The following is a 27276-nucleotide window of genomic DNA, read 5'->3' on the forward strand; positions in this document are numbered from 1 at the left end:
GCTATCATTTCTATCATTTCATCCTTTTTCTGTATTGTTTCCCTCACCCTCATATCCTTTGACTCCAAGTAGCATTCTGAAATTTTATTTCTGTGGCAGCTCAATGTCTGCTTCCTCTATGCATGTCATTATGTTCAGGACATCTTCTGGCACTGCCTTTTGATTCTCCCGTGTTTTTTTTTTTTTTTTTTTTTTCGTTAAGGTGTTGGGGCTGATGGCTGTTTGCATTACGTTGTTTTAGATGAGCCAGGGGCATTTTCCAGGGAGTCAAAGAGCACTGGCTCTCTCTGGGAGACTTGTAGGAGTGCTTCTTTGAACTGCCTATAGCTTATTTCACTATGGAATTAACCTACCACTTTATCCTCCTGTGACTTTCCTCTCAGGGGAGTAACCCAGAAGGGTTGCCTGCTTTGGTGTTGCGGAAGTTGGGCAGAGGTTCCTGCTGCAGTGTTGAGAAGTGTTGGCCGAACTGCCTTATGCCCCCAGGCACACAGGCAGGAATTCCCCAGGAAGAAGTTGTGCAGAGTATCCCCTAGTGGTGGTCAGCAGGGCTTTTGCGAGCCTTGCTAGCTACACAGGGTGGAGCTCACCTAGCTGGGTGTGGCGCAGGTGTAAATGCCCTAGGCTAAGGGGAGTGGTCTGGAGGTTAGCAGTAGAATGTGAGAGACCAAGAAAGGCAAAGAGGAGGGGGGGAAAAGTTAAAAAGCAAGCCTGATGAGCCTGTGGGGGGTAGGGGAGGGGGCAATAATAGTGAAGAGATGGAAACAAAGCAACAATGTAGCTGAGTCCCCATCCACGCCAGTGGAGTTGCAAGGGTTTAGTCCCTGCTCCAAAGAGGCTGCAGCAAACTGGCTGTGTTGAGAAAAGGCCCCTGTGCAGCCCTCCCAAGACTGAGGGGGGACAGACAGGAGATGCAAGGGTCTAGTTCCTGCCACGAGGCAGGTGGTGCCAAACTGTGGCTGTGTTGAGACCAAGCCGCCCTACATACCACACTGTTTTGACTACTGTGGCTGTGTAGTGCGTGCTAAAATCAGGTAGAGCAAGCCCTCCCACTTTGTTCTTCTTGAGTTCTCTGCCCAGGGTATTCTGAATAAAGTACAGACAAGGGTAAGCAAAACATGACTGCCATGGGGGTTTAGTTCATCTCTACATGGGCTCACCCCCACAAAACGTGAGTGAGCATGTCTCTGTCACCAGCACACGGCTGCAGTTTCTCCTAGGAAGGAGTCCTGTTAGGGTACCTTATAAAAAAGGTACAATCAAAAATAGGGGATCTGCTGGGGCAGTTAAGTTCAAGACAGGGAGCTCAGCCCAAGGTGTGAGTGGCTCTTCATTGGGGCCCTCCAAAGGGACAGTCTCGAAAGGTTTCCTCAGAGTACACGGGACAGCCCCAGAGCTGTACTGAGAAGACGTTGAGGGGAAATGGAGGGGCCCAAAGAGGCCAGAGCGTTGCTGCAAGGAAGTTTGTGATCCCGACCACGCACCTGCTCAGTCTTTCAGGGAAGCAGGGCTGTGCTACCAGAAGCTCCTTGGGAAATCATGTCCTGTTCCCCCACCTTGATCTCACCCTTTAGGGTGGTTTTTATGGGGAGGGTGGGGCGGGCATGGTCTTAAAGACCATTTCAAAGGAACACGCTTCGAGCCCCTCAGAGAGTTCTTCGGGAGGGGCTTAGAGATAGCAGCACTGCCTTCAGCCTATGGGTGATCCCGTTGTCAACATTTTGTTTTCTTTTTGTTTTTTTCAATCATTTTATTAGGGGCTCATACAACTCATCACAATCCATACATACAGCAATTGTGTAAAGCACATTTGTACATTCATTGCCCTCATCATTCTCAAAACATTTGCTTTTCACCTAAGCCCCTGGCATCAGCGAATTTTTCCCCTCCCCACTCCCTTATGAACCCTTGATAATTTATAAATTATTATTTTGTCATATCTTGCCCTGTCTGATGTCTCCCTTTACCCACTTTTCTGTTGTCCGTCCCCCAGGGAGGAGGTCACATTGCAGATCCTTGTTATCGGTTCCCTCTTTCCAACCCACCCTCCCTCCACCCTCCCAGTATCGCCCCTCACACCACTGGTCTTGAAGGGATCATCCACCCTGGATTCCCTGCATTTCCAGTTCCTATCTGTACCAGTGTACATCCTCTGGTCTAGCCAGATTTGTAAGGTAGAATTGGGATCATGATAGTGGGGGAGGAGGAAGTATTTAAGAACTAGAGGAAAGTTGTAATTTTCATTGTTGCTGCACCGCACCCTGACTGGCTCATCTCCTCCCCGAGACCCTTCTGTAAGGGGGTGTCCAGTGGCCTCCAAATGGGCTTTGGGTGTTCACTCTGTACTCCCCCGCTCATTCACAGTGATATGATTTTTTGTTCTGATGATGCCTGATAACTGATCCCTTCGACACCTCATGATCGCACAGGCTGGTGTGCTTCTTCCATGTGGGTTTTGTTGCTTCTCAGCTAGAAGGTCGCTTGTTAACCTTCAAGCCTTTAAGACCCCAGACGCTGTATCTTTTGATAGCTGGGCACCATCAGCTTTGTTTGCCACATTTGTTTATGTACCCATTTGCCTTCAGCAATCATATCAGAGAGGTGAACACACAATGATACGATTTTTTGTTCTTTGATGCCTGATAACTGATCCCTTCGGCACCTCATGATCATGCAGGCTGGTGTGCTTCTTCCATGTGGGCTTTGTTGCTTCTCAGCTAGATGGCTGCTTATTTACGTTCAAGCCTTTAAGACCCCAGATGCTCTTATCTTTTGATAGCTGGGCACCATCAGCTTTCTTCACCATATTTGCTTATTCACCTGCTTTGTCTTCAGTGGTTATGTCAGCAAGATGAGCATCAGAGAATGCCAATTTAATAAAAGTATTCTTGCATTGAGGGAGTACTTGAGTGGAGGCCCAATGTCCTTCTGCTACCTTAATACTAAACATATATATATATATATACATGCCTTTTATAGACCTCTATACATGCCCTTTACCTCCTAGCTCTTTCCTCTATTTTCTTTGACTCTCTTCTTTTCCCTCTATCATGCTCAGTCTTCATTTGGGTTTTAGCCATTCTTCTTTGTTACAGTACCCTTGATCACACCCTACCAGGCCTCCTATACCCTCCTCACCACTGATTTGGATAACTTGTTATTCCCTTGTCCCTGGGTTTGTTAACACCACTACCTTTCCCCCCACCTCTTTCCTGTCCCCTGGAACTTTCGGTCCCATTGTTTTCTCCTCCAGACTGTTCATCCAGCCTATCTTATTTAGACAGACCTGCAGAGATAATAACATGTACAAAAACAAGACAGAGCAAAACCAAGCAACAATATACAGCAAAACAACAATAACAACAAACCAATGACCAAAAAAAAAAAAAAAACCCACAAGAAAGCTTGTAGTTCATTCAAGGATTGTTTGTTGACCTTTAGGAGTTTTTTCCAGTCCAGTCTGTTGGGGCACCATGCCCTGGCCCCAAAGTCCACCTTCAGCATTCCCTGGAGACCTCGCTGCTCCATTCCCTTACTGTTCTGTTGTACCCCTTTAGTGGTTTGCCTTGGTGTGGCAGGATCAGATCAGGCGCAATTCCCTCACTGTGTCTCCAGTGTTGTCTCCTGTAGGGATATGAGTCAGTGAGGGGCGTCGTGTCTCATAGTGGGACCGCCATGTGGTCCTCTCTGTCGACTGGCTGCTCTAATCGGGAACATTGTCTTTGAGTCCTGGTGGGCCATGATGAGCTCCACTCTCTCCTCCCATTTTGTTTTCTAAACACATGCCTTCATAGAGTCTACAATACGTGTGTCTTGTTAAGCATAACAAAGACCTGTGTTCCTAGCTTATGCATGTAGAGGACTTCCTGCCTGAAAGTTGACTTGGCTTCTACCTGTAGGCAGGATCTAGTCTCAGGTATCGCACACACGCCGTGAGGCTTGCAGCATTCCCACCCCACCCCCACCCTCGTCAAAATGCTCTGTTGGAAACATCCCCATTTAGTGCTTCATGTTCTCAAAGGCAGCAGAACCAGTGCTCTGAGTGCAGCAGCCACCGGCAGACCTGGAATTGGGAAGCAAGGAGCTGTTCTTAAACAGCCCTAAGGTAGATCCGTTCCTGACTTAAGCACTTCACACAGGGCAGTCACAGCAAGCCTCAAAAGCAAGTGCAAACGTCTCTGAGCTGTCAAAGACCTGGCTCCACTGTGAGCTGCAGGGAGGTGAGGGACTGATGTCCGATGCAAGGGAGAGACGGGTAAGGACGTGGCCACGGCCCACACACCAAAGTGGGTCCTCCCAGCGCTTGGACAACAAGCATGGGGCTTGTTGGGAACCCTGGTACCCTTTGCTCAGTGTCCAAATCCCTGTTTCACAGTACGTAGCATGGGCGTTGAGTGACTCGTAGCTGTGTTTTATTTTACCTTGTTTTTCAGGGTTCAAAATGCTTTCCCTGTTGCTTGCTTTTTTCTTTCCTGAAATGTCAAATGTGTCCAAATGGGTTGAAGAGGCATCAGCACGAAAATCAGGCCCCTTTCTCTCATCCCCCAGAGGAAGACAGTGGACCAGACATCCTGTTGTCCAACCTTCCAGACTTACACCAAACCCTAGGCTCCCCCAGGACCAGGCCCTGACCCACCGGGCTCCTCTCTGCCCTTCCCTCACTCGTGTGTTCCTGTAGTTTCGTAGCCAACTTGTGTTTATTGTTGAGCACATCCTACACTCCTGCAGCTCCAGCATTCAAGCAATGCATGGTGAACCTGGGAAAGTTCTCTCTCCCAGAATCCCTCTATGCAGGCATTTTCTGCATATGTGAGCAAATGTGAGCTCCTCCCCTTGCACCCTCCCCGAACTTTTACATAAATGACATCATACTCAATACCCTTGCACCCTCCCCGAACTTTTACATAAATGACATCATACTCAATACCAGGTTCTCCATCATTGTTTACTTAAAACTCATGGAGATGGATCTCTATTGTATATAAAACGATGCCCAGCCCTTTTCCTGGCTGCATAGTATTCCATTGTGAGGACTCATCCACAGATGAGCCCAGCAGGGGACTGCCTGGTGTCAGTGTTGTTTCCTCTGTTTCAGCTCATAGAGTTCCCAGAGTAGAATGGCTGGGTGGGACAGGGAATCATTCTTCAGCAGAGCCGCCCTCCCTGGAGCTTGTGTCCTCTTTGTCTCCCACTGTGATGTTTGGGAGTCAGACAAGCTCCCTGTAACTGGCTGCGGGAGTGTTGGCTCCAGTGCTTTCCCCGACTGCCCCAGCCCCTTGGACAGCGTGGTTTTAGCAAACCTAAAGCAGCCAACACCGCATGTTGTGGAGCATCCAGCTCTGGGTGGTCGGCAGGGCGGGACACTGGGCTGAGCTCCTAGCTTTCCTGCACTCAAGGAAGCCAGCTGAACCTGGCTTGGCCCTGCCCAGCCCCAAGTTATCTAAGATGCCCCTGGTTCTCCCGTGGGTGAGTGGGCAGGCCATCTGGACCCAGTGAGGGCAGCCACCAGGGCCCAGGCATTCTGGTGGGTGAGGCCTGAGCTCTGCCAAGTGGGGCCTTCGTTCCTCCCAGCTTCCCTCTTGCGCTGCCTGTGCAGGGCAGGGTGAAGGTGGAGCAGGCCTTGGCCCTGCAGTGAAGCTTAGCAGCTTCTTCCCTGCAGGAGTGCAGTGGAGGGGGGAAGGCATGGGGGCACAGCCTCTCTGCTCTGCCTTGTGTGGGGAGCCGGAAGTCTGTGAACAGTGCCCTAACCCTGCAGCCATCTCTCCACAGAGCCTGACGGGCCACACGTCCCCCGTGGAGAGCGTCCGCCTCAACACCCCCGAGGAGCTCATTGTGGCCGGCTCCCAGTCGGGCTCCATCCGCGTCTGGGACCTGGAAGCTGCCAAAAGTAAGGCCCCCCTCCGCCCGCCCTGTTCCTCCTTCTCTTCAGCCTCTGCTGCTTCGTCTCTTTGTCCGAGCAGCCTTCCCTCCTGGGGCCCTGACCAAGCAGGTGCCCCCTCCCCAGGCCCTCTCCTCCCATGGCCCAAGCGGCGATGCTCCCTGCTCCCTTTCAGGTGGCTGGCCATGGGGGCAGCATTCTGCAGATGGTGGGTGGGTGGGTGAATAGTTGGGGGTCTGTAGACCGCTTGGGGCCATGAAGAGCATGTCAGTGGATGGGGTGTCGGTGTGCAGCGTGTATGCCCTGAGACAGCTCTGGCTGACGTACCTGCAGGAACGGGGCCGACGACGGTCAGACCTTCTGTTTGCTGGGCTGTGTGCTGTCGTTTCATTTCCCACGTTGTGGAGGTCAAAGATGGGCCATCCTCACACCGGGTCCTCTGGGCCCTCCTCTGGCCGCCCTTGTTCTCTGCTGCAGGACGGGCTATCCCGCTCTGCACCCCGGAGCAGACTCTGCCCTGTGCGCAAGAGGGGTCTGTGAGAAGGACGCCTTGGGGGGTGCTGGTCTGGACCTCAGAGAGTGACCTAGCACCTCTTGGAGGCCAGGCAAGGAGCTGTGGGGGCACCCAGGGCGGGCAGTGTCTGAGCATCGCTGGACTCAGTAGCCAGACAGGTGCAAGCCTAGGTTGGCTGGGCCCTGACTGAGAAGGTGGTCAGCTGTGTGGGGCCCAGCAGTCACCCCCAGTGACTCACCGAGAGCAGAGGAAGTGAGAGGGAGAAGCCCCTGGGTCCTCCTTGCTCCTGCCTCAGGCTCTGAGACGAATTCCATGATGTGGCCGGGAAAGAAAACCTGGAATTCCTGGGCCCAGGGCTCCTGCCACCAGGCCTGGCTACTCACCCAGCTTGTGACACACGTGACCTCCCCAGACGCCAGGCCCAGGGCACCTGGTTGAGAAAGCAGCAGTGGGGGGAGGTAGCCGGTGGCAGGATCAGTCAGCGCCCAGGCTGTTCTTCCAGGGTGACAGGCAGGCCGTCCTTGGCAAATGGGGGCCCAGGAGGACCCGCACAACCTGAGGGGGGCTCTCAAGAGTCAGGGTCCCCATCCTGGAGCTCTCAAGCCTGCCAGCTGCCACCAAAGGAAGAGAAACAGAAACCTGCCCACCACAGGTAGAGCTGAGCCCCTCCCCACCCAACACACACACACACACACACAGTAGGTGGATGTGACCGTGGTAAACTGAGGCCCGGCACACAGCGGTGCCCCTGAAAGAGGCATTGGAGGCTGAGCAGCCCTCGGCTGGCTGGAGGGTTCAGCAGGTCCTGAGTGAGCACCCTCCTGGAACCAAAGTCAGGCCAGAAGAATGTGGCTCTGCCTGTTCTCCCCAGCACAGAGGGCGAGGGTGGGTCAGCCATGGGCGTCCGCAGGGCCAGAAAGGTGGCCCACTATGTTACCAGCTGCCAGCAGCCCACTCGGGTGGGGAGCGCGTCCCTTGGGCGGGCGGGGCTGGATCTTGACAGCCTGACTGGGATGCAGAGGTGGTGGGCCGATGGGTGTGTGCCTCGGCCCCTCTGCCCAGCACCTCCATGCGTCCCTGGCCAGGAATACGGGGAGTGCACGGTGGAGGCAGGAGCACCCCAGGACCGAGGAGGCTCAGGTGCCTTGGCAGATCTCGCTAGGGGTGCCGAGGAGGCTACCCTTGCATCTGGTACCCACCACGGGGCCTGCTGCCAGGGCCTCCCATTTGATGCTGGAGGCCGTGGGCAGGCTCAGAGGAGAGAACCTTGTTCCCTCCTGCTCTCAGGCTACCTGGCCTGAGGTGCTTTGCCATCTCAGACAGCCTGGCCTCAGGTGCTGCACCGGGCCAGCTCCCATACCACGGGTGACTCAGTGACCTTGCTCCCAGCATACAGGACATGTGTGGCAGATAGCCAGGGGCCACGGGAGGTGCCCTGTGGATTCAGGCATCGAGGCCAGAAGTGGGGGACCAAGGTGTGTGCTCAGAGGCCTGAAGTGGGAGGGGAGGTCTGGCTTGGCAACAGGAGGAAGGATGGCCTAATAAGAGTGGAGGCTTCCTGGGCCAGAGGAGAGCCAGGCTGAGTGGCACCAGAAGGACACAGTCCTGCCTGCTGTCCCTACACTGGATGCCATGTTTAGACTGATGTCTGACCGTGGCCCAGGATCACATTCAGGGTCACACGAGAACAGAGCTCGCCTTCCCTGACCCTGCCTTGGAGGCTGGAGAAGGTCACACCGTCTCCTTAGCACCTCGGAGTTCACGGGGCCCCCTCACAGGGTGCTGGCTGCACCCCACTCCCCACAGCCCCAGCACTGTGGCAGAGGTTTCACTCAGACATCGCAACTGGCAGAGACGGGAAGAGTGGTCCCAGAGAGGCATGGGGCCTCAGAGCTGCTGGGGGTGCCCCCTTGAGTCCCTGTGAGGGTTCTCAGTTCTCACGCACTCCGCATGCAAGACTGCCACCCTCTTGGACAGGGGCTGCTCCACAGGGCCACCCAGACATTGCCGCCCCCCCCCCCCGTGGAGCTCAAACCGGGGTGGGGTGGGGATTAAGACAGCCTGCTCCAGTGCTGCCCCCATGCAGCCCTCCTGCATTCCTCTGTCCACTGAGGAGCTTCCCCAGCTTGAGCCTGGGGCCTTGGACCCCAGAAGAAATGGCTGTCGAGTTCTCGAGAGAGTTGGGGGTGATGGTTGTTATGGTGCTGAGACGCTGGCTGGTCTCACTTCTCTCCTGCGGTTTACCTGTGTTTGTGTGCTCACGCACCATGCTCGGACAGAGCAGTCTGCCTGCTGCCGGCCTCACACTGCTGTCTCTGCTTGCTTCCCGGGGCAGTTCTTCGCACACTCATGGGGCACAAAGCCAACATCTGCAGCCTGGACTTCCACCCCTATGGCGAGTTTGTGGCCTCCGGGTCCCAGGACACGAACATCAAGGTGAGGCGTCATGCTGTGCCTGGGGGCCTGCTGGGGGCCCGCATTTGGCTCCCCTGAGGCAGTGGCCCCTTCTTGTAGAGAAGGGGACAAGAAGGGGCCGCTGCTCGGATGTTTCTGCCCAGGTGGGCATGCTCTGACCTGTTAGAGCACAATGGCTTAGGGTATGCAGACAACCCTGGCTCCAGTGCCCAGCCTGACACTCATGCCCTGCTCTCTCCACAGCTCTGGGACATCCGGAGGAAAGGCTGCGTCTTCCGGTACAGGGTGAGGATGGTGCCCTCAGGGCCGTTCCCAGCCCTCAGGCATGGGGTGGGGGTGGGGTGTCCAGCTTGGGAGGCCAGCGCAGACTGAGGGAAGGGTGACCTTGTCCTTGTCTGAATCCCACGAGCCTCAGTCACCAGCCTGCGCTGCCGCCTTCCTCTCTGGTCTGGCACGTGCCTGTGTCATGCGGGCAGTGGAGGGCACTGCTGTCCACAGGACAGGGGAGGCCTCAGCAGAGGGATCCGGGCCCTCAGAGCTTGGGTCATTAAGGAGTGCCCTTCAGTCCCCAAGAGAGTCCTAGAAAATACCACCACCCAAACATGTTTGCCCACCATCCAGGCCTGGGGGCCAGGGTGAAGTGCCCCCTCCCTGCCCCACTTCTTCCACATGCACCCAGGCCAAGCTCGGGTCTCTGCCCCTCCACAGGGACACAGCCAGGCCGTGCGTTGTCTCCGGTTCAGCCCCGATGGGAAGTGGCTGGCTTCTGCTGCCGATGACCACACAGTGAAGGTAGCTGGCAGCCAGGCCTGGGCCTGGGGGCTGGTCCTCACCCTGATCCTGACTGGGCTGTAGGTGGTGGTGGTGGGGGGGGGCTTGTGGATAGAGCGCTCAGTGGAACAATGGCAGCCTGGCCCGGCCCCCACCCTACTCTGCCTCCCTATGCCTGCAGCTCTGGGATCTGACTGCCGGCAAGATGATGTCGGAGTTTCCTGGCCACACGGGACCCGTCAACGTGGTGGAATTCCACCCCAATGAGTACCTGCTGGCGTCCGGCAGCTCTGACCGGTGAGGACATGGCTGTCGCCCTCCCCGTCTGCCCCAGGGCTTCATTCCTACCTGGTGGTCCTACCTTGCCCCTGCCTCACCCTGTCTCTTACCCACCAGTCCATGCCCTAAACCCGGGCCTTCACAGACAGACATGTCAGGGCTTACGACCTCCAGTGGAGACCCCCCTGCCCCCCACCGTGCTGGGGGCCCAGGGCTGAAGACCGTGGCTGAGCTGCAGGCCGAGCCTGAGTAACAGTGGCGAGCACAGCTGGCCCTGGCATACTTGGTTGGCTGAGAGGGACATGGTAGCAGGCCATGCATGGCAGGGCAGGGGTCAGCTTCCCGACATCCATGTCCACTCCTGCCTGTGCCCCAGGCCTGGGGAAGAGGTGTCTGGGGATGAACTGTGCAGCCGGGTCAGAGGCTAGCTTCCCGACAATGCGGCTGCCTTTGCAGGACCATCCGCTTCTGGGATCTGGAGAAATTCCAGGTAGTGAGCTGCATTGAAGGGGAGCCGGGGCCTGTCAGGTAGGGTGCCATAACAGGTACTGGGTGGCCTGTTAGGTACAGGGACCTGTCAGGTTGGTGGGAAGCTGTACGGGGAACCTAACTGTGTGGGAGGGGATGGGGCTAGAGCCTATCAGTTATGCCAGCAGCAGGAGGTGGTGTGGGAGGAACTTCTCCACCACGGCTCCCACTAGCTATGCCTGAGCCCTGCCTCAGGCGCGGCCAGACTAGGGGCCCTGGACCCACACACCTGTCCCTGGTCCAGGAGCGTCCTCTTCAGCCCCGACGGCTGCTGCCTGTACAGCGGCTGCCAGGACTCACTGCGCGTCTACGGCTGGGAGCCCGAGCGCTGCTTCGATGTGGTCCTTGTCAACTGGGGCAAGGTGGCTGACCTGGCCATCTGCAATGACCAGCTGGTGAGTGCCCCCGTACCCCTCTCCCCGCTCCCGCCCACCCCTCCTCTGGCCAAGGCCCAGCCCCCAGCTCTCTACTTCCTGCAGATAGGTGTGGCCTTCGCCCAGAGCAACGTCTCCTCATATGTGGTGGACCTGACCCGGGTGACCAGGACAGGCACGGTGGCCCCAGACCCCGTGCAGGACAGCCGGCCCCTGGCCCAGCAGCCGCCCAACCCTAGCATGCCCCTCCGGCGCATCTACGAGCGACCCAGCACCACCTGCAACAAGCCTCAGAGGTGGGAGTGCTGGAGGCCGGCCCCTCGTGGAGGGGCTGCGGGGGCGCCAGGCCTGGACCTCACCAGCTGCTCCCTTTTCCCCCTACCCCTCTTCTTTGGGGCTCGGCCTACCCACAGGGTGAAGCAGAACTCGGAGAGCGAGCGCCGCAGCCCCAGCAGCGAGGACGAGGAGCGGGAGTCGCGTGCGGAGATCCAGAACGCAGAGGACTACAAAGAGATCTTCCAGCCCAAGAACAGCATCAGTGAGCACGGTGGTCTCAAGCCTGTGTGGGCAGGCGCCAGCAGGAGGGATGTGGGGCGGGCCTCTCCAGTCAGCTTCTTCCTCCCGCCTGCTCAGCCCTTCCTGACTGTGCCCCTGCCACCTGCACCCATGGCAGAGGCCAGATGTGCTCTAAGCAGACACCGTCCCCTGGAGCACAGGGGCTGGGAAGTGCAGGGCTGAGGGTCACTGCCATGTGCCCACCTGCATCCTGACAGGTTGCCCCCATGGGGACTCCAGACAGGAGGGGCCCTGGGCATGCTGGGGAGAGTCCTGAGCACGCTTGTCTCTGCAGGTCGGACACCACCCCGTAGAAGTGAGCCCTTCCCTGCCCCCCCAGAGGACGGTGAGTGAGGGCAGAGCCTGGCCTCCCGTGTGGTCCCTTGTCCTCCCGTGTGGTCCCTTGTCCTCCCAGCCCCTCTTCCCTACTTCCCCATCTCCCACGATTCTTATGCTGCTGGGCATCTATAACCACCTACCGGGTCGCTGTTAGGCTGTGCCGGGTCGAGTTAGGCTGTGGTGGCAGACCCAACAGGCAGATGGTAAGGAGAGTAAGTGACCGGCAGACCCCTTGCAGAGGGGGTGCGTGCGGTGGGGGACGAGCGTGGCTGGGACCGCCTCCAGAGGAAACCTGGTGCTAGGTGCGGCAATTGCAGAGCCCAGAGGAAGGCTCAGTGCTGCCCTGCGGTCAGCAGGGTGGGCACAGGCAGCAGAGCCCACCAGAGAGGAGGGGCTAGTGTGGACAAGCGCTTCCTCCCTCACCCAGCTGTCCTGCTCTGCAGCCCTGCTGGTGTCTGGATTTCCAAAGTCTTTCCCGATCCATGTCCTCCTGCCAGCTCTCCCCCTCCCTGTTCAGTGCCAGGAGTGCTACCCTAAAGCCCCATCCAGGAAGAGACCTAGGGCAGTAGGGGGCAGGGGGGAAGGAAGTGCAGTGGCCCAGGCAGCCCTTAGAGGTCCATGCCCCTGCACTGCCCACCACCTCCTGGACCCCTCCTCTTCTGCCAGTCCCTGCTCCTGACCTGACCCAGGCATCTCCTTTGCCTCAGACACGGCCCCAGCCAAAGAGGTGGCTAAGCCCACTCCTGCCATGGACGTCCAGTTACCAATGCCAAACGTATGTCGGGTGGAGAGGCGCGGGGCGGGGCAGGGCAGGGCGGGCGACTTCGGGCCCGCCTGCTAAGCACCCCAGCCCTCTGCAGCTCGAGGTCCTGCCCCAACTCCCGGTCGTCTCTGCCGCCCCGTCCCCCAAGGCTGAGCCTGTCATCATTCCCGCCACCCGCAACGAGCCCATTGGACTGCAGGCCTCCGACTTCCTGCCCGTGAGTTGGGGGCGGCGAGGGCGGGTGGGGGACGGCCGAGGGTCGCCAAAGCCTGCTCTGCGCCAGCACCGGGTACCCGCCCCTCGCAGGCTGTGAAGATGCCCCAGCAGGCGGAGCTGGTCGACGAGGATGCCATGTCCCAGATCCGTAAGGGCCACGACACCATGTGTGTGGTGCTCACCAGCCGGCACAAGAACCTGGACACCGTACGGACCACGTGGGCCACAGGCGATGTCAAGGCAGGTGCAGGCGGCGTGGGGCTCCCCTGGTTGCCATGTAGCAAGCCACTGTCATGTGCCTCGCTGCCCTTTCTTTGCACATCCCCATATTAACACCCTCCGAGAGGGGGCCCCAGCGTCATACCCGCACACACCCAGGCAGGGCCCCAAGGCCCCCCCAGCCCGTGACAGGTGCCCTATTTTTCAGACATCAGTGGATGCTGCAGTGGCCATCAATGACCTGTCGGTGGTGGTGGACCTCCTCAACATCGTCAACCAGAAAGCGTAAGTGGGCCGTGGGGCAGCATGGCTGGGCGGGTGGGTTGGGCTGGGCTGGGCAGCCACTGATGGCACCATGCCCCCTCCCTGCCCAGCTCCCTGTGGAAGCTGGACCTGTGCACCACGGTGCTGCCCCAGATCGAGAAACTGCTGCAGAGCAAGTATGAGAGGTACCGGAGGCTGCCTGCCCTCCCGCCCAGGGCTGGGGGAGGGCAGCAAGGCACCCCAGGGCTCTGTGAAGCACCTCTGCTCCCTCCTAATTCAAACTTCCTGATCTTGTCTGTTGTCTGTCTGCCCGGGCTCCTGTCCACTCTCCTGCCTCTGAAGCTACGTGCAGACAGGCTGCACCTCGCTGAAGCTGATCCTGCAGCGCTTTCTGCCCCTCATTACCGACATCCTCGCAGCGCCGCCCTCCGTGGGCGTGGACATCAGCCGGGAGGAGAGGTGCGTTGGTTAGTGGGGAGCACAGGCCTGAGGGTGCCTCCGGCCAGGTCCATGGCCCTGTTTCTAGGCCTCAGCCTTCTTCAGAAGGGGTCTGGAAAGGGCCAGGCTGGGGGTAGAGGGGGTGGCCCAGGGGCCACCCCCTCCCTCACGTGCTGTGCCCTCCTCTCCCACAGGCTTCACAAGTGCCGGCTCTGCTACAAGCAGCTCAGGAGCATTAGCAGCCTTGTCAAGAGCAAGGCTGGCCTCAGCGGCCGCCACGGCAGTGCCTTCCGCGAGCTGCACCTGCTCATGGCCAGTCTGGACTGAGGGGCCAGGGAGGCAAAGGGAGCGGGCCTGATAGCCACGGAGCCCGCCTCAGCTCCCACTTCTGCCCCACGGGCGCCCTCCGGCCCAGGAGTCTGCCCCGTGGCTACCGCTGCCCCACGGCTGTGCTGGAGGGAGGGAAGGCGGGTGCTGGACCACTGGCCACCCCCTAGCCCACACTCTAGGCACAGCTGCCCAGCTTGGCCCAACAATTGCTTCTTGGGACAGTGAGCTGAGCCCCAGGGCTGCTGCTGTAATTTATAAGGCAAATTTTATTAAATTTGTAACTATTCTCTGCTTGCTTGTGGGGACGGGCATCAGGCTGCGCGGCCAGCAGGCACCACCAGGGAGCAGCAGAGCGACAGCTGCCCAGGAAGGGCCAGCGGGGCCCGGGGCCCCACGCCCCCCTCCCCAAGTTGTCGCAGGGGTACCGCCAAGGCTGCAGGGTGCTGCACCCCATGCCCAGGGGTGCTCTGCACATGAGCCCTAGCTCGGTCCTTCCAGGATGGGCGCCCCTGGGAGGGAGGGTGCGGCTCCTTCCCCCGAGGGGGTGGGCACTTAGAGAAGCAGGGCCCGGCAACTGGGTTTGGACCTGGTTGGTTCAGCCTGACATGTCCAGAGCGCTGCTAAAGCTGCCCTTCAGTGCCTGTGCCCCCTGGCCTTCCCCAGGTGGAGCAGTGCCGCTCCCTGGAGGCCGGAAAGTCTGTACAGAGGCAGGCTGTCTCCTCAGTGCCTGCCGAGAAGCCCGTGCTTAACCACCCCAGCACCAGGGCCCCTCGCCGGCACTGCCCACACAGCCACATCAGGGAAGACCAGCACCTGACCACCACGCAAGACCAGCTCAGACAACACCTGACCACCACGCAAGACCAGCTCAGACAACACAGGTGTAAAAAGGCCTTTTTTAATAAGTAGAAATGGCTAAGTTTCCAAAAGTTCTTAAATAGGGATTCACAGGGAGAGAAACATCAAGACCCGCGCACGAGAAGCCGGCATTGGGCAGGTGGGGGTCACAGGAGCCCCAGCCCAGCCTCTGCCAGCCATAAATACAGCCCCCAGGGGCTGGCCAGCGCCAAGTCCCCCTGGGAACACTATGTACACCACCTGCCGCAGGAGCTTCTCCTGGGGGCCAGGCCTGCCCCCAGGAACCCCCTCACCCAGCCCGTCCCTACGGCTCAGTTCTCGGGTCATCCTGGGGGTGCCTGAGCCCACTGACCAGAAGGGTCAGCTGGCAGCCTCAGGAAGGAACTGGGCTGCCCTCCCACAACCTGGCGCCCAGAGCCAGAGCCCACACAGCGTTTCCTTTGGAGCATGTTTCTCATCTCTGAGGGGGCACAGGGCAGTAGAAGGGCCTCCGCGTGTCATCCTCATGGTCCCTAGTGCCTGGGGTCCTGGTGCTGCAGCAGGCGCAGGCTGGCAAGACACTGGGTCCCAGCTTGGCCCCTGCAGGGTGGCCACATCTGTCCATCACACAGGCACCGGCCTGGACTTCCCTACAGTCCGGAGAAGAGGACTGGTCAGCAGGGGGTAGGTGTGGCTGGGAGCAGGAGGGAGCCCAGCAGAAGCGCAGACAGCGGGCAAGGAAGGACCCAGCCCTCAGCGGGTGAGCGCCCCCAGCAGGCCACACCCCCGGGCGCCGAGCGAGCAGGGCAGCCCAGGCCAGGCCCACACTCACCTGGACACTGCAGCCCCAGCCGTCAGGCTGAAATCAAAGCAACAGGGTGCTCACTGTGGGCCGGCCTGGGCCAGGATCCCTCGACCCTGCTGCCTCTACGCCAAGGGGTTTGCCAACAGGGTTGTACCCCTGAGCTGAGCGTTGAGCCCTGCCCTCTCCACCCCCAGGGAGCTCAGGGCCAGGCCAGGTGAGGCCAGCGTTGGTGAGGTGGGCGGCACGAGGCTGACGGCAGCCCGAATGTCCTGTCTGCAGTGGACACTATTCTGGCTGCCCTGCTTCCCAGGGGCTGGGGAGGTGGTGAACAAGGCTCAGAAGTCTTCCAGATGTCACAAAAGGACAAGAAACAGCCTGCGGGATGGAGAAGCCTGCCCACCCTGGGGGCCACGCCCAGCGGACTCACCTGAGGGCTGCAGCTTCCTCCTCATGGAGCCAGGGCGGCTGGAGGACCCTGAGCCGGGTGCAGAGTGGGCTCGGGCTGAGGGCGTCTGGCAAGGAGGTTCCCACTGGCGCAGGGAAGACGGGGTGAGCTGGGCACCCTTTCCACTCCTGCCCTCCCCAGGCCCCCACTTCAGAACTCTTTAAAACCTTGCTGCATAATGGGTCCTCACTGGGTTCCTCATCCCACAGAGTAGGTGAGCAGTGAACCAGCTGTTCCTGGCAGCCCCCAGTGCAGGGTTCTGCATCCGCTCTGCCTGCCCCCAGACTCCCTGATGACCCCCGCTGGGCCCCGGAGGCCAAGACAACACTCTGGGATGAGACAGACTACGAGGCTCTGGTTAGGAGTTTGGGCTCTGCCCCATTTGCTCTGAGTCCATGCTCCATCCCCCTGTCCCCATTCCTGCCCGACACAGACCTGTGACAGGGACCCGTGGTCCTACCTCAAGATGCTCCTGGCTGGACCAGGACCCCAATTCTGCCCGGCGGGACCCGGGGCCCAGCTCCACTGAGCGCACCCTCTCGGCAAACTTGAGGGAGTAGAGCGTCTCGCTGGTGTTCTTCTCCACAGGGGACACCTGGCAGGAGACACAGAGTCACTCCACCCGGGGCCACATCACAGCCCAGAGTCGGGGGGTGGGGGGGGACGGGGGACTGAAGGAGGATGGCGGCAGGTGGCAGTAATGACAGGGTCAAAGTTTGAAGAGGGGGAAACTCCTCCCACCTGCACCACCATGAGGGTCTTGCTGTCGCCGCTCAGGGAGTCCTGCAGCAGGTAGGTGAGCTTGGAGTTGCGGAAGGGCACGTGGCCCTGGCGGGAGCGCAGTGCAGCAATGACGTCACCCAGCGCTGACAGCGACTTGTTGATGTGCTGCGCCTCCCGCAGGCGGCTGCCCTCTGCCCCCGACTTGCCCACGCGCTCCGAGCCGGCCAGGTCCACCAGGTTCAGCTTCCCTGCACAGGACCGAGGGGGAGGGGTGTGTGTCAAGGCTGGCGGGGAGCCGGGGGGTGGGGGTCCTGGCTCCCGGCCCGCCTGCCGGCTCACCCGTGGTGCGCAGCCCGGTGCTGCGGTCCATGCCGCGCACGGTCACGATGAGCAGCGCGTGGGAGCGCGAGCTGTGCTCGTTCAGGTTGGTGAACTCCGTCGTGCGGTTGGTGTGGCCGAACTCAAACACCTGGGGTGGGGGCGAGGATGGGGGCTTTGGAACGACTCCATCTCCCTGAGCATTAGGGGCTCCGCACGGCAGGTCCTGGCAAAGCCTGTGTCTGCCTGAATCCTGTCTGAGCAGCTCTGCTGCGGACAAGGGGTCCCTGGCACCCAACCCCCACGCCCCCCATAGGCTCCCTGGCCATACCTTGTTGATGTCCTCTACGCTCTGCACCCGGAACTCGGTCAGCCCGGGCACGTAGAGCTGCCCGCTGCCGTCGGGGCACAGCCGGATCTCCAGCTTCTCCTGCGGCTCCTTGCCCAACAGGTCCCTGCAGGGCAGGTGGTGGTCACTCCTCCCTGCCTGCCAGGCCCCAGGTGGGTCCAGCCCCACCCAGTTCTCTGCATGCACCTCCCCTGCCCCAAGCCCCGAGGGTCTGGGTCAAGCTCTTCTCTGCCTCTGTAGCCACCCCTGCAGGCTCAGTCAGCTAAAGAGGGGGAGCCCTAATGGCCCCCCTGAAGTCCTGCGTGTGTGCATGTGGCCCTAACTCCTGCCTTCTCTCGGGACCACCTTGATGAATCAGGACTTAAGGCTCAGCCCCTTCCTGGGCCGCCTTTAGGGAGCTCCGACTCCCGCCCCCACTCCCAGGCCACCCTGCCTCGCACCTGAGCACCTCGTTGTAAATCTCGGCCACACTGACGGTGATGGTGTACTCCCAGTCAGACGCCTTCTCCTGCACCTCGGAGAAGAGCAGCTGCAGAGCCCGCTGGTTGATGCCTGGGTTCTCCAGGCTCCCCTGGGGCAAAGGGTAGGCCCGTGACCTTGGCTGTCCCACCATAGGTGCTCACTGGACCCCTGCTGGGGGCTCCCACTGCTTGCCAGTTTACCCCCACAGCCCCCTCCACCAGATGCCAGCAACGCCCCTCCCTGGGCCGCTGTGTTCCCTCCTTTAAAACTGCACCTCCAAGCCAGGGCTGCCACCGAGGGCCAGATGTGGCCCTGCCCACTGGGCAGCAGAGCCTGGAGCTCCCCGGTGGCAGGGACAGGTAGGCGGGGCACACCAACCTCCATCGTGTACGTCTTGCCAGCGCCCGTCTGTCCGTAGGCGAAGATGCAGACATTAAAGCCGTCGATGCAGGAGGTGATGAGCGCCTGAACCTCCTGAAACACCTGAGGGGGGGATGGGGGGGAGAGGACTGCTGGACAACTCTCCTGGCCACATCAGCATCGGCTATGGTGACCAACCAAGCACACTGCCTGGGGCTGGTGAGTCGTCTCCCACTTAGCACAGACTGAGGGGCAGACGTCTGTTACCCACGGGACATCCGGGCAGGGGGCTGCCCACACTGGAACTCGGTGCCTCTCCTCTGAGGGCAGCAAAACAATGGCAGGGTCCCTGCACCAAGCCGCTCCTCCTGCCTGCCTGCCCACCAGTCCTGAGGTCACTGGGGACGGGGCACAGGAGAGGGGGGCCTTAGCAAGGGATCCTGGGAAAAGACTAGAGAAGAGAGGGGCCGGCGGCTGAGCCCACACGAGAGGGACCTTCACAAAGTGGGTGGAACATGGAATTCCCAGGTAAGAAAAATGAACACGAGCTTGGTGTCAACATCAGCGCCATCAAGATCCGGGCGTTTTTAGAAGCAATGGTGCCGGCCGCTTGGTTGACTCCAAAGAGCTGACTCACTGCCGTCAAGTTGCTCCAGCTCACAGCCACTCTCCGGGGCAAAGCAGAACTGTGCCGGGTCTCTGGGGCAGTGGATCTTCACGGGAGCCAACTGCCTCAGCATTCTCCCGAGGAGGGGCCGCTGGGTTTGAACTGCTGACCTGGCAGTCCAACTTGTAACCCAACTTCAAGACCTCGAAGGTCCTGGGAATTTATCAGGTCCTTTTTACATCGTTCATGGAAAGAAAACGGGAAGCCTTTGCTGGATTTTTTTCTAAGATGAGGAAACAAAAGGAGGTCGGAAGAAGCCAAGCCAGGACTGTGAGGCGGAGGCCCCATGCTTTCCCAGTGAAACTCAGAGATGTCCTTGTTGGAGGAGAGGAGCAAGAGGCAGCTTTGTGGTGGCCGAGAGGGACTCGCTGGTGAAGCCTTCCTGAGCGGCTTTCTGCAGGAGCTCTGGCTCACATTCGCAAGACATCAAAGCAGGTGTTACTGCTCTTTGGCCCGCCAGAAAGTCAGCCAGCAAAATGCCTTGAACATCCCCTAAAGGGTCCCCGTCGCCTTTGACGGGGCCTGCTGTTGCGTCGACGGGGCTATTTCCACTTCTTCAGCCATCGCTCCGCTGGTGCTTTCTCTTTAGGACTCTACTGGGAAAACCGTGTTTCCTCTCCTGTTACGATTTTCCGAAGAAATGCTTTAGGCTCTTGATCCCACCGGTTTAAGAATTTCCATCGAAAGCTCTGCTCTTGACGGCGGCTGGTCCCAGATCAACAATTAGAGCACCCACAACCGAAAACACTCACTGCCATGGAGTCCATGTCGACTCACGGTGACCCGGTACGACAGGTGGAACCGCCCCTGTAGAGGTTTCCAGGACTAACGCTTGGCGGAGTGGAAAGCCCTCTCTTGGTCCCGAGGTGCACCTAATGCTGCTCACCTGACAGCAGACCAACCTGTACCTTTGCTCCATTTAAATTTTTCAGTCAGTTTTGTAAGCTGGACCAACTGGGATGTTGGTCCTTGGTCCTCTTCAATCAGGGTGCGGACAAATCCTTTTCCTCAAAAATTGCCGTGGGTGGTCTGTTACCTCCGACATTGCCTTAAGTCTTTTTCAAAATTACAGTTGTGAACTGATCTTTCTGGGGCACTGATCCCACAAATGTTTTTGTAAAACCTCGCGGACACCCCGCCCCCAATCTTCTGCCCCAGCTTTGACTGTAAATCTGATGTGGGTTCTTGCTACGGTTTCCTTGGAATTCACATTGCTGAGCTGGGAGATCTTACCCTCCTGAGCCCCACAGTGCATCCTATCCAGACAGGTTTGGATGAGCTAGTACAAGTTGCTCAGGTGCAAAAATGTGCATTTCCCATGAACTTTCTGAAGACCCACTGTTCTCACACGGCTGAGGGCTCAGCATGGAGAACAGGGTGGTTGGGCACCCTTGGAGGAGCCTGGGAAAAGTGGGAGGGCATGGCTGGGCACACGCCCTCCTTTCTAGAAGGCCTTTGTGCCACCAAGCAGTGTCTCCCAAAGTGGGCAACACCGCCCCCTGGGCAAGCTGGAACCACCCAGAAGGGCTGCAAAAGCAGCTACCGATGCTTTACCATGCATTATGGGTGACAACACAAACGTGTTCCATGGCCAGGGGAGGTGCTGAATTTTTTTTTGAAAAGTGGACAGTCAGCCGAAAAAGTTTGGGAACCCATGAGATGGGGACCTGGGCCCCAAGCTTCTCAACACAGTCTCCGCCACTCGCCCTTTTGTCTCTGCCTCCCTTTCCCTATCTTTTTCTCTTCCGCTGCTGTCAGCCCCCCCTCCGCCCCCACCATGTTGCCCCGAGGCCCCACTCACGTCCTGCTGCGAGGCGCCCGGGGAGAAGACCTTGTCTAGTTCGAAGGAGACCGGTTTTCCCTTGTGCAGCAAGTGGATGATGGAGTCATCCTCAGGATCGAAGGTCACGGCATTGGCCGCCTCGGGCCCTTCCCCATCTTCTTTGGTGACTGGCCGGACGCGGGCGATCACCCGGATGTTTCCTGAGTCGAGCAGGGGAGAGAGGTGTGCTCAGGCCGAGTTGTGAGAGGACGGTCTCCACTCCGATGTCCTGGGCCGGCCAGCGGCGAGAAGCCCCCTCTGCCTTCAGAGCAAGGCCTCGCCAGGCAAGATGGCCCTCGGGCTGTTACCAGCCGCTCACGCTACAGTATCACACATTGGTGCATTTTCTTCCTGACCAGTCAAGCCTACGGTGGGAGTTGTATCTTGGGGTGAGACCAGCTGTGGGGCTTACACAGGCTGACAGCAGGCTGGCACGAGCACGTGGTGGTGGGGTGAGACCTGGGTACCCCAGCCCTTTGCTTCAGCCTTTCAGTGGGATGGATCCCAGAGGAAAGGAGACCACCCACCACAGCCAGCATGGTCCACCTTCCCCCTTATAATCATAGTCCAGGTCTCCACTCAAGCTGTACCCGGGTGCTTACTGTGCTCCCTAGCCACGGGGTGTGGCCTGGCGCAGTGCCTGGAACAGCGCCTGGCCCGTGAGCAGTAAAGGGGAGGGCAGCAAGCCCGAGGTCTGAGCACAAGATGCGCCGGAGGGGGTGCACACTGGGGTCAGGGCTGAGTGTGATTGTGAGCTAGTGTCCCCACTCCCCTATGCCTCCCTTATCCGCACAAGGCTGGAACAGGGGCAGGGCAAGGCCACCGCAGGCCCCCAGCCGCACCTTTCAGCCGCACCAGCTCGTTGTGGCACTTCTTGCGCAGCTGCAGTTCCCGCCGGTACTTGCGCAGCAGCTCCTGGTTGTCACTGCTGACCTCGGCGATGGCCTGGCCAATCTGGTTGGGGTGGGCACTGCCATCAGAGGGGAGCCTCCCACCCCTGCCAGCTGAGTCCTGAGTCCTTGGCTGACGAGACTGCAGCCCCGAGGCTGGCTTTCCTCTGAGTAAGCCCCGTTCCCACCCCCCGTTGGGCAAAGAAAGAAACAGCCCACAAAAGGCCACGACCCTGGCCCAGGACACAGACCGTCACCTGCAGCCCCTAGCATTCAACTACAGCATGATTCCCAGACCCAAAGTGGGAAGCCCAAGGCAACAGGCATTGCAAGCTCCCCGAGTCTCCATTTTCTCACCTGTAAAAACAGGAGAGCACCTCACCAGCGGACCAGCTCGCTAGTGGACTCGTGGGAGCTGCTCTCCATGCTAGACTCCATGGCCAAGTGCACTCGCTTTGGTTGGGCAAGTGAGGCGAGTGTGCCCCAGGCACCTACATCAGCAGGGCTCTGCAGCTCAGAAGTGTGTGTGTGTGGTGGGGGGGGGGGGGGGGGCGGGGACGGCTGGCAGGGAGGCTTTTTCTTTGGTCTGATGCCCTTCTGAGGGTTTGGCTTTTTCACCGTGTTCACGGACATGACTTCTCTAAAGGGTAAAAACCACTTTCCAAATGCTAAAATACATCCGCCGTGGCCCTGCGGTACAAATTCAAGAAGCCGCCGGCTATACAAGGCCCGGCCAGTAGGAGGTGCTGGTGAAACGCTGGTGACTCACGCGCGCTCAGTTCTAACCCAGATGTAGGACTATATGAACCGCTCTCAGCTGGACCTTTACTGGCTGCGTGCGTGGGCTACCCTGTGACGGTGTGGCTGACGCACTCATCTACCCCAGGGGTCAGCAAATTTGTGAGACAGAAGAGCCAATCCTGCCCCCTCGCGGCAGCCTAAACATTACTCAAAAGCCCTGCAATGGATCTTTTTGCAGACAAGTGAAATCACCGTTCTCTGAATCGCACCCTTTCAAGCCTGTCCCTTTTACTTAAGAGCAGCAGAGCGCGCACGCGGCTCCAGAGCCATGGGGTGCCAGCCCTGTCTAGTATGTTCCCCTCTCAGGGCCCTTAATGAAGCACGCCTTTCTCCTGTGGAGAGGCCGCTGGGCTTGATCCAGCGACCTGTTGGTTAGCAGTGAGTGGTACTGTGTTCGGTTTGAAGAGCCAGAGGAACGCTGTGTACCTGCCCTCCCTCCCACGGGTCCTGAGGGCGGCAGTGTGTGGGTGGGGAGCTCTGCCCTGGGAGGGTGTGCCCCGGCCCCTGCTCACCTCAGTCTTGACGCTCTGGAGTGCATCCTGCAGCAGCAGCGGGAAGCCGCGCACCTGCCGCTTGAGCCCGTTGTAGTCACTGGTGAGGGTCCTCAGCGCTGGCTGCAGCGTCAGCAAGTTGGTCCGGACACCTGGAGGGTGAGGTGGTGGTGGTGGTGGGGAGGTGAGGGATGACGAAGGGAAGGGTTGGGCAGGACCCTGTAGGGTGGGGGTAGGGGTGGGGGTGGGGAGCAGAGGGGCCGGCCCACCTGCCAGGTTCTCGTGCACTGCCTTCATCTCCACCTGGGCCCTGGTGAAGGCCTCCTCGATGGCCCGGTTCTTGTCCTCCTCCAGGGACTGCATCTCCTCCAGCATCTGCCCATGCGTCCGCTCCAGCTCCGCCTCATACATGGCAATCTGGTGGCCAGCGGGGTGGGGGCTCAGTGCCGGGCAGGCTCAGCGTGTGCATGACCGGGTGGACGCACGGCCCCAGGTCCCACGGCCCTTTCTGTCCCCCTGGATCTGTCGGCTCCGTGCAGCTACCCCACCCCGAGTCACCCATTCCCGGCGCACACTGCCCAAGTGTGTGCCCAGACAGCTTTTGTGATATGACGAGACCAGCAGACTCCTTACTGGGGACACCACACGTGCCGAGCACCGTGGGAAGAGCCTCTGTGGGCTATGTCCCTGACTCCTGTGACCAGGGCTTGGGGAGCAGACACGTGTCAGGGTACCGAGGCTTAGACAAAAGCCACTCTTGGTCACCTGGCTGGAGGGCCTGAGCCCAAGCCTAACTTTAGCCCTGAGGGCTTGGCTGGTACCCTGTGCTCAGTCTGCCCCTAGCTTTCTGGGCCCGCACCCAGAACACCCCCTCTCACACAGACCCATGTGCGTGCACACAGCCGCACACTGGCATACACAGGCACATGCTGCAGACACACATGCGCACAGCCATGCATCGGCGCAGGCACAGGCTCATGCACACAGGTAGGCTGCGCACCTGTGCCCGGAGCTGGGCCGTCAACTGATGAGAACTCTGTAGCTGCTGCTCCATCTCCTTCAGCACCTGTCTCTGCATGGCCACCTGCTCCTGCAGGTGCTGGCTGCGGCTCTGGGACTCGCTCAGGGCCTGCTTGGTCTTGGCTGACTCCACCTCCACTGTCTTGATGATGTACTGCTCAAGCACGGGGAGAGGACAGAGAGCCCAGTGAGCCCCAGAGCTAGAAAGGCACCCTGAAGAACACAAGGCTCTCACCACAAGCCCCCAGGAAAATCCAGAAAAGCCGCAAGGTCGCAGAATACTGCCGGAGTGGGGGGGGGGCACCTCTGCATCTTGGTGAGCGTGGGTTAGGTGCCCTGGGCAGACTCAGTGGGGTGGGGCACCCATAGGCCCTGCCCTCCTAGGGGACGGGCCTGCTCACTTTGACGGGTGGTAGCTGGGCCCGCAGGCTGGCGATGGTCTCGTGGCTGTCTCGCAGGCGCCGGCTGAGCCGCTCCTCCTCCTGTGCCTTCTCAGCCAGGCAGTCCTTGAGCCGCAGCTCCACCTCGGCCAGCCGGTCCGTCTTCTGCTGCACCTCCAGGTTCAGCTCGGACAGCATGCCCTTGTTCTCGGCCACCTCCAGCTGCAGCTGTGACAGCCTGTCCTGGAGTTGTGCGCTCTCCTGCAGGCAAGGAGGCAGGCCACTGTTGAGACCCTGGGGGGCAGCAGGGAGGGTGGGTCACCCACTGCCCTCCTGCCCACCTGGCTGTGTTCGCAGGCCTGGCAGGGCGACCCGGGCTTGGCCCGCAGCTCCTGCAGCTCCGCCTCGCAGCGCCGCATCTCCTGCCTCAGGCGCTCATTCTCCACCATCAGCAGGTCCCGGTGCTTCTCCAAGTCGGTGCCTCCCTGCAGAGAGCCAGAGCAGGGCATGTGACCAGGGCAGGGGCAGCAAGGACGGAGGGCAGGGGGGCAGAGGTGAGGTGGAGAAAAAGGAAAAGGAGTGAGGCTCGAGAGAAGGTGACCGACAGGAGAGGAGGAGCCAGGAGGGCTGTGGATGAAGCAGGGACAGCGCTGTGCCCCTGCCCGGCCCCGCCCTGTTCTATTTTCACGCGTGTGAAAGGTAACAAGGAAAAGTTGTATTTATACACAGGAGTTCTCACTCCGATTGTACATCAGCAGGCAGGGGGGGGTGAGGGGGATGTCACAGGACCTCCGAGGCCGCTCTGTGGGGGATACATATTCTGGGAGCGTTTTCGAGACGTGAAGCCTGCTTGGTGGACGGGTCAGTGTGCAGAGGGCCAGCCCGACCCGCCCGGGGGCTCACCAGCTCTGAGCGAAGGCGACTCACTTCCTGGGCCTGGCTAATGAGCTTCTCCTTCAGGTTTTCCACCTGCCAGCACAAAGCCAGGGTCACGGGAGCCTGGTCCTCAGCCCCTTCTTCCCACCAGCCCGGACACCCCACGCCACGTGGCCTCCAGAAGCTTCTGTGACCTGTTCCATGTTCAAGCGTCAGGCCGAGCTGGGGGTGCCAGGGGAGGGAAACCTGGCCTGGTGCTGACAGTCTTAGCACCCTCAGGGCCAGCCGGGCCAGGGCTCCTGAGCAATGTCTGGAGAGCCAAGACAGTGGGGAGGCCCCCCTGCCCCCTGCCAAGAACCCAAGGGCTGGTTGCAACCCTGCAGGACTCCCATGTTTCCGGGGTTGGAGTCGTTATGGAAGCTGACCTGCCACACCTTTCCCGTGAGGAGCAGGCAGCCGCTCGTGGGTTTGAGCTGTGATCCCGGCACTCAACCGGCCGTGCCACCAGGACCCGGGACCCTCCCAGCCAGGCCCACAGGAGAACCAGGGTGATGCTGGCAGTCACGGAGAGGAGGGGTGTTCACCCGGTCAGGTGGCAAGGGGCAGTCTGAATCCCCCAGAGCCCAGGGCAGGGAAACCCAGTGAGGGGCTGGCCCCACAGAGCAGGTCCCAGCTGACTTCCTTTGCTCCCTGCAGACCCCGGACCCATGTCAGCCCACCTTAGGAACTAACCCCAAATGCACAAACTTGGGGAGCACCTCAGGGCACACTGGGGAAGTTTCTTGTGACACGTTCCATTTTGACCATGTCTCACCTTGGGAAAGGTGCTCCGGGAGGAGCGAGCCCAAGCTGCCTGGAGGGGTGGGGGTGAGGAGCTATGTGACACACACGGGCCATCAGAGCACCGGATTCTTAACTGTAAACACGGGTGACAAAGTCCAGGGCCTACGGGGCCAGCCAGGTAAGGCGGTAAGAGGCTGTGCAGGACTGAATACCCAGGACCCCTGGTCAGGTGCAACACAGGCAGACACAGGTCACCACGTCTGAGGGGACGGGCATCTGCATTTGAGGCAGGGGATGGGGGAGGGTGGAGGTGTAGAGTCGGGGGCCCTGGTAGCACAGTGGTTAAAGTGCTCGGCTGCTAACCCCACAGGAAAAGACGGGGCTTCCGTAAAGGCTACAGCTTTGCAAACCCTACGGGGCAGGTCTGTTGCCCCCGCTGCTAAGCACTGGGACTCACTTGAGGGAAAGTGGGATTGGCTTGGGTTTGAGCTATGACGTCTCCCCACTTCCCTTGGCTGGCATGTTCCGTAGTGCACCAGTGAGTGAGCCCGCCAGCAATCTATGGGCAGTGCTCAGGCTCACAGGCCGCGTGTCTGGACTGGGAGACGCAAGCAGGCTGTCCAGGGCCTCCTGGCAGGCAAGCAGGTGAGTGAAGGCTGGGCTCAGACAGCCTGGCCCAAGCAGACCCCCGTTACCAGTGGAGCCCAGGCTGCGCCCTCTGCCCACGACTCAACACCCCTTTTCTGTTAGAAGAAAACTAACAGAAAGCTCATTCCTTCCGCCCTCAGGAGGGACACGGGACGGCTTGCTCGGTGGCAGACATTCACTCCTTAGCCAACAAACTGAGCCTAACGTGAACTCCAGCAGGAGGGGAATGGCGGTCAGCGATGCGCACCTACTACGTGGCCGCTCACGTTACACAAAGGAAAACGCAGAAAACCAACATGTATGTGGTTCAGGTTCCTGGCCTTGCTCCCCGAGGAGCTCCCCTGGGCAAGGTCCATGTGGACCGACCGCCAGGGTACCCCAAGCAGGGCTGCCTCCTTCACTTCCGGCTGGGAGTGCTGACCTGTCTGCTGGCACTGCCTCTGACCCTCCCGGGCAGTGAAAGGGAGGCTCCTCCGTGCTGTTGAGGGTTCAGGGCACCACGCGCCACCCCTCTCCCACCCACAGTCCAGACTCCCGCTCTTCCTTTCTGACATCACAATCGGAACCCCGAGTTCTCCTGGCTCTGGAATCCCCAAGGCCACCCCGATGGACGGGAGGGGCTGCAGCAGGGCCCGATGGGGTGGCAGACTGGTTTGAAGAAGGGGCTCGGGGAAGTGGTCACTGTCAGAGAAGCCAGACACTTCTCTGCAGCTCGT

At 59.8% G+C, this 27276-nt stretch overlaps 2 protein-coding genes across 7 annotated transcripts in view; one reads left to right on the top strand and one right to left on the bottom strand.

Annotated features, from left to right (window-relative positions):
* The window catches only part of KATNB1 (katanin regulatory subunit B1), a 28710-nt gene extending 14540 nt beyond the window's left edge, over positions 1-14170 (top strand). The window contains exons 4-20 of one of the 2 annotated variants that reach the window (XM_075537251.1): positions 5770-5887; positions 8728-8828; positions 9051-9092; positions 9516-9599; positions 9760-9875; positions 10314-10385; positions 10630-10780; positions 10865-11055; positions 11173-11297; positions 11610-11660; positions 12361-12428; positions 12514-12633; positions 12723-12872; positions 13060-13136; positions 13226-13300; positions 13458-13574; positions 13748-14170. In XM_075537251.1, the coding sequence (XP_075393366.1) occupies positions 5770-5887; positions 8728-8828; positions 9051-9092; positions 9516-9599; positions 9760-9875; positions 10314-10385; positions 10630-10780; positions 10865-11055; positions 11173-11297; positions 11610-11660; positions 12361-12428; positions 12514-12633; positions 12723-12872; positions 13060-13136; positions 13226-13300; positions 13458-13574; positions 13748-13880 (1791 nt within the window). In that variant the 3' untranslated portion in view covers positions 13881-14170. The remainder of the gene's footprint in view (positions 1-5769; positions 5888-8727; positions 8829-9050; positions 9093-9515; positions 9600-9759; positions 9876-10313; positions 10386-10629; positions 10781-10864; positions 11056-11172; positions 11298-11609; positions 11661-12360; positions 12429-12513; positions 12634-12722; positions 12873-13059; positions 13137-13225; positions 13301-13457; positions 13575-13747) is intronic. The other variant, XM_075537252.1, reaches the window with a different exon arrangement.
* A 595-nt stretch (positions 14171-14765) lies between these two features.
* Positions 14766-27276, bottom strand: part of KIFC3 (kinesin family member C3) — a 34765-nt gene continuing 22254 nt past the window's right edge. For 3 of the 5 annotated variants that reach the window (XM_075536794.1, XM_075536792.1, XM_075536791.1), the window contains 16 exons: positions 25157-25222; positions 24595-24738; positions 24275-24514; positions 23854-24027; positions 23123-23270; positions 22875-23005; positions 21514-21625; positions 20651-20832; positions 18201-18305; positions 17801-17931; positions 17343-17466; positions 17033-17162; positions 16712-16941; positions 16431-16565; positions 15953-16055; positions 14766-15370 (listed from right to left, as the gene is read on the bottom strand). In XM_075536794.1, the coding sequence (XP_075392909.1) occupies positions 15345-15370; positions 15953-16055; positions 16431-16565; positions 16712-16941; positions 17033-17162; positions 17343-17466; positions 17801-17931; positions 18201-18305; positions 20651-20832; positions 21514-21625; positions 22875-23005; positions 23123-23270; positions 23854-24027; positions 24275-24514; positions 24595-24738; positions 25157-25222 (2181 nt within the window). In that variant the 3' untranslated portion in view covers positions 14766-15344. Of the gene's footprint in view, positions 15371-15552; positions 15580-15952; positions 16056-16430; positions 16566-16711; positions 16942-17032; positions 17163-17342; positions 17467-17800; positions 17932-18200; positions 18306-20650; positions 20833-21513; positions 21626-22874; positions 23006-23122; positions 23271-23853; positions 24028-24274; positions 24515-24594; positions 24739-25156; positions 25223-27276 lie in introns of all 5 variants that reach the window. The other 2 variants (XM_075536793.1, XM_075536795.1) reach the window with 2 other exon arrangements.

Source organism: Tenrec ecaudatus, chromosome 18, assembly GCF_050624435.1.
Source record: "Tenrec ecaudatus isolate mTenEca1 chromosome 18, mTenEca1.hap1, whole genome shotgun sequence".
Classification (NCBI taxonomy): domain Eukaryota; kingdom Metazoa; phylum Chordata; class Mammalia; order Afrosoricida; family Tenrecidae; genus Tenrec; species Tenrec ecaudatus.